The following is a 9,824-nucleotide window of genomic DNA, read 5'->3' on the forward strand; positions in this document are numbered from 1 at the left end:
ATGCAGTGTGTGTGTGTGTGTGTGTGTGTGTGTGTGTGTGTGTGTGTGTGTGTGTGTGTGTGTGTGTGTGTGTGTGTGTGACATGTGATCCTTTATCAGCGTGGGAACTGGGAGATGTACAGTTGCTGTTTATGGGGAGGAACACTGTAAAGATAATCCTACACAAACAGTCTCAGCATGTCAGTAATGTTGTGAATTTTGCCGCCATAAATCAACAATAATTCATAATTTTCAGCCTTTGGTTTTGCCTGAGAGCTTTCCTAAGAAAGATTTATGATTTTAAATGTTCCGCAGCCCCTTTGCCCGTAACATGGCCCCCCCCTATAAGGACATAGTGTTCTCCAGTACAGAGTTGTGACCTCCTGATATTTTCATCTGAAATCCAACCAGCCTGCATTTCTTTAGCACACCTGACTCATCAAACCGGCCCATACATAGCAGCCTTTCAATGCTTTAAGTGTAAACATACACACACAAACAGGACTAGCATGCCTGTTGCTCTGCCTCACTCCCAACAGGTTAGATGTCGACCTTCACAAAGTCTAAGAAAACGTCACAAGGTTGAGAAACATTCCTGGTATTTATGAGTTGAAAACATGAGTGTCTCACCTCAGGCTGCAACAGATAAAGGTGAACTTGACTCAGACTCGTTGTTTTTTTGTTTTTTTTTAGGAAAGATGAAGCCCTGGAGGCCCAAAAAGTTGCAAAAACAAGTTTTCCATTGGATCAGATTTATGGTGAAACAGGAATGCAGCAACGTTCTAACAGCTGGAGATTTAGTGTGCATCCTTTCATTTCTTATCTATGGCTGTAAACTGCCCCACTGACCGTCTGTTTTTATATGATTTTGACTGAACCAAATCTGCGATTAAGAAGTGAGGGACTAAAATTTAGCAATTAATTTTAATAGCCAATTTTTATGACAATCTGATCACAGTAAGACTAGTTTGCACCCATAGTTCTGTCAATGATGGAGCAGCTTCTCTCCGCTTCCACCATTGTTCAGGTACAGCCGGGTCAGTTATAGTTATGAAGGTTTTAAAAAGGTTTCAAAGATGCTCAATTATTTTATTTATTTTACCGAAGCCAGAAGTTCATTAGTTTAGAAATCTTTAAAGATGCAAAAAAAAATGAGTGAATTTTAAATGATTATTCTATACTGGGAGTCAGTGATTCTTTTCACACACTTATGAGTTTACAGCTTTCTGAAGGGTCGTTTTGGGTAATTATTGAAGTTTTGCGATATAATCAGTGTAGGAGGGAAAAAAAAATCAAAAAATAAAATTTCTTTACGTTTCCATTTTATTAAATACAGAACCATGTATTTCATTCAGAAATAATATGTAAGGATTGTTTGAAACAATTTTTGCACTATAAATGTGAAATAAGTCAATTAGTGATACCTTCAGTGTGTATTCATGGAGGTAGAAAAGGTCTCAACAGTTCAGAATAATAATGCTTTTCTAACCCTTCCAATATTTCAAAGATTAAAATCTGATGAACTATTTGGGTCAGTGTTTTAGTTACAAGATTTTACAAAAAACATGCATCATAAAACCCAATCCAGGAGCTCAGTGTTTCATTGAGCGACAGCCTCACCTGATAAAGAAAAACAAACACACCAATGTGTTAAATCCAGCAAGTCATTTATCGTACTGTTTGGTCAAAGACCACAATGTTCTAGCATAAAAAGTTATTCCAGCATTGTCCAAAATCAGACCCTTTTTTATCAGCTTGCTGGTTATAGCTGGACATAGAAGGACAGGGAAACTAGGACCCTTGGATTGGATAAAAGAACCAAACAAATCAGGATGAAATAAAGAGCAGATTCCTTCTGGCTGGAGTTTGTAGGATCCACTAAAACCAGAATAAGTACATTAGAACTTTCTGTTCAGAGAAATGGTGCTTATTGAATCTGCTGTGAGGTGGAAATATATCAGTTTGGTTGGCAGATATTATATATTGGTGTTCCAAGATATACGAGAAAACATACAGTGGATAAACTGAGGAATCGATAGTTAAAACATTTTTTTATATTCTAGGCCTACAGTTACAATCCACAACCTAAAAGTAGCCAAGCTTTTATAAGCTGACATATTTTGCATAGTTTTAATATCAGGATTAACTTTTTTTGATGCTAAAGTACATTTATGGCTTTTAAGTAGATGTTTGTTTGATTATTATTGAAAGTATTCAAGAGATTTAGAAATGTACATGAAGCTACTTTGATAGACTGGAGTGGAAATCATAGCAAGGAGCAAACTTTGTGCCGTCTACTATTAACACATTCCACCTAAAGCCATTGTTGATATGGTTGATGGAGCATAGAAAACGTCTGTAAAGGTAAAATATGGGCTAGTAAAGAACAATGCTATAACTGTTACTTTTAATAACATCATCTAACCTGCTGAGGAGTTATTCCAACAATAACAGCTGCAAAGTGAAATGAAAGAGAAGGAGATGGTTTTATCCCCCTGTTTTTAAAAATATGTTTTAAGGCTCTAAAGACCTGCTAGAATTTGACACAAAATACAAAAAAAATGAAAGTAGCCTTTTCTCTCTCTGACAGCAGTCAGAGGTCTAGTGATCGTTAAACTACCTTCTCCATAATGTTTTCCTCCATCTTCCTTCTTTTCAAACAGGGAGGAAACATGTCAGACTTGATGGATGGCGGTCGAATGGCTCTGGACAACAAGACTTCACTCCTCAACACCCCCCTCCTCACCTCCAGCCCTCGAGTTGGCCATGATCACTTCTACGACCCCCCCTTGAAACAGAACCTGAAAGACATCAGCCTGGACGAATCGGGGCAGCTCACCGACGGTACGCCCACGCCTACATGGAGTGAAACGTCACCCACAAGCTACCTGTTCAAAGGAAAAGTTTGTAATTTTATATTTTCTTCTTGAAACAGAAAGCGGCCTGGATCAGTCGGAGCGAGTGGCTGAGCTCCTCAAGGAGCTGTCAAATCACAACGAGCGCGTGGAAGAAAGAAAGGCAGCGCTTTACGAGCTGCTCAAGCTGATCCGTGAAAACACCCTGCAGGTGTGGGACGAACACTTTAAGACCATCCTGCTGCTTCTGCTGGAGACGATGGGGGACAGAGAGGTACAAACATTGGCTGAAAGGCTGTTCAGTTCATGAAAAGAGAGCGCAGCTAAATTCCTCTCATTTTCTTCTTAAATCCCTTTCACCCCCTCAGCATGTGATCCGAACTCTGGCTTTGAGGGTCCTGAGGGAGATTTTAGGCAAGCAGCCTTGGAGATTCAAGAACTATGCAGAACTCACCATAATGAAGGCCTTGGAGGCGCACAAAGATCCTCACAAAGAGGTACTTTCACACAGAAGAGCTAAGTCCACTGGAAGCACTTGATTTACACATCATCACACATTAAAGTGATATTTTTGTTTTTCCTTCTTGGCTACAGGTGGTTAGAGCCGCAGAGGAGACGGCTGCCATGTTGGCGTTATCCATCAGTCCAGACCAGTGTATCAAAGTGTTGTGTCCAATTATTCAGTCAGCTGATTACCCCATCAACCTAGCTGCTATCAAGATGCAGACGAAGGTGGTGGAGAGGGTCCCCCGTGAGGGCCTGGCCAGCATGCTGCCCGAGATCGTGCCAGGACTCATACAGGTATTCTGTTAGAAAATAAAAACACGGCTATTTATCCCTACAGCGGTAGGCTAAGCGGCATGTTTAACGTGGTCCAACAGGGTTACGATAACTCAGAAAGCAGTGTGAGGAAAGCCTGCGTGTTCTGCCTGGTGGCCATCCACGCGGTGATAGGAGACGACCTCAAACCGCACCTCAGTCAACTCTCCAGTAGCAAGGTGAGCTCTACACAAACACCTGAAGGCCATTCCAAAAAAAGTTCATTAACAATCCACTGGATTTTGTTTTCCAAGTTTGAGGACATTTCACTTCCCATCCAGGAAGCTTTCTCAATTCAAAATGTCTGGAGTAGCGTTGAGTTCCAAGCTTTATGACGGCCAGTTCATGAAAAACATCCTATTTACTGAGGATGTCATCATGGCATCTATTATTTAAAGAAACCTTACATCGTCAGACCTTTAGTTTTCCATCCGAAAACGATAACCATTAATATTAGATTATGTGGGTAATTTATGTCACAAATAAAAATAGATTTGGAAACATGTTTGGGGTTGCTGCCCTACCATTATTCTTTTTTTCTGAAAGTTTTCTGAAACTTCTCTTTCAGGTTTGTCCCATCATCTCTGCCTAGCCAAATCTTCCCATAGCATCATGCTGCTGCCACCAGATTTTATAATTTTTTTGGTCTCCTTTAACCGTAGCATGATTTTGACAAAAATCTTAACTGCTATTAATTTGAACCAACACTGTAACTGCAGTTTTAGTTTTCTGTTACTCTAGCTTGTAAATGTTTTAGTTTGTTTTTTCATAACGTGCAAAGCATGCTTATCCAGAGTCCATTATTGCAGGACTTTATTGTAACCTTTGAGTACAAAGGTGCACGGATCTGATTGCTAGCTGCCACTCTCTCTGCATTAAAGATATTGTGGAGGATTTTTGCGAATTTTTAAAAAGACCCACCCTCTCCACTTACACGCAAAAAATATGCGTGTAAGGTCATGCACGAGCCCATTTCTCCTCTTGCACGCTCCGTTTAGAAGTTGCTGTTTGCGTCGCTCATGCAAGCTTACTGTGCTGGAACTTCCGCCCTAATCTCTAAATGCCTCAATCATTATATAGAGCGGGAACTATATAGTGGACTTTATAGAGAACTCGGGTAACTGACCGTTCGGACAGATGATCACTGCTTTTTGCTCCATTGGTCACGTAACTCCTCCTAAGTTGCCGGGTAGCGACAGCGGGCCTCTGTGAGAGCAAATCCCATCATGCTTTGCGAGGTGAGCTCTCCATGCAAAGTATTCTGGGATATATCTGCTTCTTCTGGGGCCTCTTTTCTTCTCACACACTTCGTAGACTCTTATTACAACCCTCGGCTATTTTCAAAGAACAATGGTGAGAAAGGTGAGCTTTAATGATTGGCTGAAACTGTCGCTCACCACAGATATACGCCTGAAAGTGCGCATGCACGGAAAAATATAGCTAACGGGACGAGCACGTAGGATGGCCTTATGTACACATATCACCAGAATGATTGACAATTGGGAGGACCACTTAATATGATGATTCACCCAGAAATAAAAGATTGTCAACTATACTTTAAAGTGTATTACCTAAAGGGCTAAAGTGATCCCTTTAGTGTCTTTCTTTTGTTACATGTAATGTGACCAATCTTGAGAGCCTCTGATTTCAAATTTGCATCTTTTTAAAATGTGATTATTTTTCAAATGCAATCCATTGCCCAGCCCAATTGCCCAGGATTCCTTCCAGCTTCTAAACAATTAAAAAAGATGTGATGTTTTCTCCCATCTCAGCTGTTACATTTACACCTGGATTACATTTATTAATTGTGTTTACTCCAGCTTCCTTTAAGTTAGGAATATTTTCTAGTCAAGGGGGCTGAACACATATATTCGGATGTGTACATTTCCGAACATCATGTTTAATTTTCTTTGCATTGCTTTATAAAGCTCTGCTTTGTGATGCTTTAACACCTGATATTCTAATAAGATACTGTAAATGTTTTGGTTGTAGAATACAGCTACACAAAAAGTTCAATAATGCTAAATATTTTGCATGACTGTATTCCTTGAATTGTTTCTTGAATAATAATTTAAAAGTCACAGGAATGGTGTTTGCCAGGTTCAGTGCATCTGAAAGTTTTCCCAACCTTTACTTAATACTTTGTTAAATCACTTTTGGCAGCAATGCAAACCTCAAGTTTTTTTGTAGCCCTATCTTTTGGCACCATCTTTTTTTCCCAGAACATCTGAAGCCCCATCAGGTCTGATGGGAGACGTCATTTTCAGATCTCTCCAGCAATGTTCAGTCAGATTTATCTTGACTGTGTGCTCTTCATCACCCCATTCGGGATGTCTCTGTATTAATGCTGGACAACGATTAAAAACCAAATCATTTTTTATGATTAATCTCATTACATTGCACATAATAATAACAACCAGTCTCATCTGTAGACAGAGCTGTTAAGTTTTGCTTTAAAAGATCCTTTCCTTGTTTAAGTAATTTTTTCAAGAGTACACAGAAAGTTTTTGCTTGTTCTACCTTTAGCCCTTAGAATGACAATGTGGGGAAAAAGTCTGAGATTACCGTAATACAAATTTATTTAAAATAAAAATAACTGATATTTATGGAAGAAGCACTTACTTTATTTAAACAAGGAAATAACTATTGTTCTTTTTAACACAGAACTTTGAACTATTCTCTGCATATTTAAGAAAGAGCAAAAGAAACTTCTTTGACTCTAATGCAGTTATTATTACCTGATGTTTTCCCTTTTTCCATCGTCATAAATCCCATGATGATGACGCCTAAACAGCTCTCATGTTTTCCTTCAGTTTGCACCTGATCTAAGAACTGGAGCCAGTTTTTAACCACCCTGTCTTATTTTCTTTGTGCAGCTGAAGCTGTTGAATCTGTACATCAAGCGTGCCCAGTCTGGCTCCGCCGGCGGCGAATCCTCAGTCGACGTTCTATAGAAGTCAATCCTGCCAGAGTGGGACCACAGAACTGCTACTGTCCCCAGCCAACATGAAACACTCTCTCCTCTGATCACACCTACTCTTTTGTTTTTTATTATTCATAGAAAGATGCTGCCCGGCCTCAAAGGTACGACCCACCGGCTCTGCAGCAAACTAACACATAAAACTGGTTTTAAATTAAGTGAACCATGTCCAGCCCTTTCAGATGGATCCCAGGTGGTTTTTCATTTCTGCAAGCTCACGTTTGATCAGCCCCACTTCTGAGGATGATGGGTGTAATGCTGCTTTATACATGAAGTATGACCAGACATGGCTAATGATCACTTAGTGGACATGTATATCTATATGATAATAAAATGGATTATTCAATAACCATCCCTCCCACCCAGCCTGGGGTGCTAGAACGCACCCTCACCCATCCATCCATGTTTTATTTCCCTCCGTTGCGTGTGCTGTAGTCTTACACTCACTGTTCTTTTGTTGAAATTTGTAGAAATGTATTATTTACAGATCTGGAAAAAAAAATGTCACGTTTTAAGTTTTCTCGTTTTCTTGTTCACTGTATTTCTTTATAACATTCTAGTTTTCTTTGTGCATTTAAAAAGCTGTGCTTACAACGAAATAAAGAACTTGTACAGATCATGACTACACACATTCATGTTTAAAGATTCATGTTTTTATTTCTTTACTTGGTTCAATTATTTTTAGGGTTCTTTATAGATGTGTGATGGAAGATATAATGTTAAAAGAAAAGTTAGTTAAGTTGTGTTTTTAACAGATTTTTCTTGTTTTGAGAAATCTAAGTATATTTTAAACTATTAAAGAAAAATGCTAATAATTTAGAACTAACTTAGAAATATACAAAGCTTGACCAAGTATTTTTTTTATATATACTTTTAAATTTTCAAATTATAAACTCCACCTCACCCACAGTGTTAGAGATCAATGCTTAGCTTATAAAAAAGTTGTTGAAAAATAAAATAAACTCAAAAATTGTAAAAATCCAAGTTAAAACAATACAAATTTGTGCCAAAAACAGTTTGGCTCGATGTCAGGCTGTTGTATCAGGCTCTATCTTTAAGGCAAATGGATTCCAGTCTTCAAAAATCCAATAAAAAGGGGGGGAAATAAATGGGAAGAAAAAAAAAATTATTTAATTTTTATCAATTATAGTATATTTCTGATTTTAAAAAATGACTCCCCAATTTCTTTTCAAATTTGTCACGATGATTGTAAACAGAAAAACTGATTAGGTTTAAGTGATTAATATAATTTAATTTTAGTAATTCTGCATAAAGCTGTGCTAGCAGAAAAAAATGGAGGGTAGGAGGTTAGCATGCAGTCATTAATTATAAAGTGGCCTCACTCGTATGTAGTGCAAAAGATAACATTTAAGCCTTATGCAACATGGCTATTTGAGTTAGTGGTGCTGAATTTCAGTTATGCATCTGTTCTTTCTCTGGGCCGTATATTTAGGAGCAGCTGAAGAGAGTACCAGACTTGGCATCAAGCTGACCTGTAAACCCCTTGGCTTCCATGTAAGCAGTGAGAGCCACACCAAAAACAATCACAAGGCTTTGCTAAAGAATTCCAATCTACCATTTTTCACAAGCTGAAATTAAAACCAGAGATTTTTAAGTTGTTTTTTTTTTTGTTCATAAATCTAAATTTTCAGTTTCTCTACAGCATTATCCTTAACCTATCTGTGAAACATGATGCTGTTGATGAATGTTCATTATGGATTTATCATTAAACTACAGGTTAATTTAGGTTGAAGTGCTTACTTCTGTTTTTTAATAGTTTTTTTAATATTTAACAATTATGAAATATTTTAGGCATATATTTAAATAAAAGTACTCCTTTGTATAACTGAAATCTCGATTATAATGTAAATTGTACTTGACACTAACGAAATTGATAAAGTTAACTCGGGCATCAAATAATAAACCAAGCACTATAATAGATCAGCAGCATTTAAAACAAAAAAACAGGAGACATTCCTATCTTTCCGAAAAATGCACCACAAATATACATGAGTCTACTAAATGAAATTTTCCTTATTTTCTTAATAATTGACTTTATTGATCTCACATTGGAGAACTTTACTCTGCATTGGACCCATCTCCTTGGGGGGCGGTGGACTGCCACAGTGCATGGCCCAGGGAGCAGTGTGTGGTCAAAGGTCTTTCTCAGGAACCCAGACTGCAGGCTGTGGGGTGCAACTTTCTCAGAGCACAAGCACACTGCTCTAACCACTAGGCCAACACTCCCCTTGTCAAATTAGATCAACTTTTATATTTAGAGGCGTAGCCAGAAATTTTTTATAAAGGTGGCCAGGCAATAACAAATGTACACTGAGGGGTGGCCAAAAGTGGATAGGCACCAGAACCTTAGGGTCAAGCCAAAGATAAAACAAACTATACTTTCCTACAGCCTGTGCTAAGAAATAGATGCATATATTTAAACGTCCGTGCTTTCTAGTTAAAAGGTATACTGGATAAAATTCTTTCAGGTTTGAGTTCTGGGGCAACATCTTTTCCATTGTCATTACTTACCTACTTTTATCAATAATCATTCTGCATAAAATTGATATTTACAACTACTAATATCTACATAAATTGATTATTAAGTTTTTATTAAAATATTTATCTATGATTTCACAGAAGACTCCTAGATGACTTGCACATCATTTTCTCTTTACCCCATTTAACACAAAATCTAATTCTGAAAAGAGCATGAATTCTGTTAATGTTAGTATATTGATATAATTAACCACAGTGTTGTCAAGAAATTATGAACTTGAATGTAATGAAAAAATGGTAAGTAATATATGAAAAATTAAAATGATTATTCCACTTGAGAGTATTGCTGCTGCCACCGTCTGTATTAGAGGGAAAAAATGGTAGGGGGGCCATGGCCACCCCTGGCTCCCATCTAGCTCCGGCCTTGTTTATATCTAATCCAATGTTTCATTTTGAAAGAATAGACCTGTTTATTTTAAAAAGAAGAGAAGCACACAGTTTTTCCTAAAGTCTTTATTTTAGGAAAACAAAATAAAATAAGAATCCAACAAATATTTGATATAATTGTTTAATATAGCTTGAATTACCTAATTGGATCAATATATTATTAATGACAATACTTAAATATTTTATTAAGAATGCAAATCAATCAATTTTTGCATAATTACAATTTTAATCTGCACCATTCAATC

The 9,824-nt window shown here is 37.5% G+C and overlaps 1 protein-coding gene across 31 annotated transcripts in view; it reads left to right on the plus strand.

Annotated features, from left to right (window-relative positions):
- Nucleotides 1-7,256, plus strand: part of clasp2 (cytoplasmic linker associated protein 2) — a 68,522-nt gene extending 61,266 nt beyond the window's left edge. For all 31 annotated transcript variants that reach the window (XM_015372311.1, XM_015372313.1, XM_015372320.1 and 28 more), the window contains 6 exons: nucleotides 2,643-2,823; nucleotides 2,915-3,108; nucleotides 3,203-3,331; nucleotides 3,429-3,635; nucleotides 3,716-3,832; nucleotides 6,530-7,256. In XM_015372311.1, the coding sequence (XP_015227797.1) occupies nucleotides 2,643-2,823; nucleotides 2,915-3,108; nucleotides 3,203-3,331; nucleotides 3,429-3,635; nucleotides 3,716-3,832; nucleotides 6,530-6,607 (906 nt within the window). In that variant the 3' untranslated portion in view covers nucleotides 6,608-7,256. The remainder of the gene's footprint in view (nucleotides 1-2,642; nucleotides 2,824-2,914; nucleotides 3,109-3,202; nucleotides 3,332-3,428; nucleotides 3,636-3,715; nucleotides 3,833-6,529) is intronic.
- Nucleotides 7,257-9,824: the final 2,568 nt, after the last annotated feature.

The sequence above is a fragment of the Cyprinodon variegatus genome, unplaced genomic scaffold (assembly GCF_000732505.1).
Source record: "Cyprinodon variegatus isolate N-32 unplaced genomic scaffold, C_variegatus-1.0 Scaffold71, whole genome shotgun sequence".
In the NCBI taxonomy this organism is placed as follows: domain Eukaryota; kingdom Metazoa; phylum Chordata; class Actinopteri; order Cyprinodontiformes; family Cyprinodontidae; genus Cyprinodon; species Cyprinodon variegatus.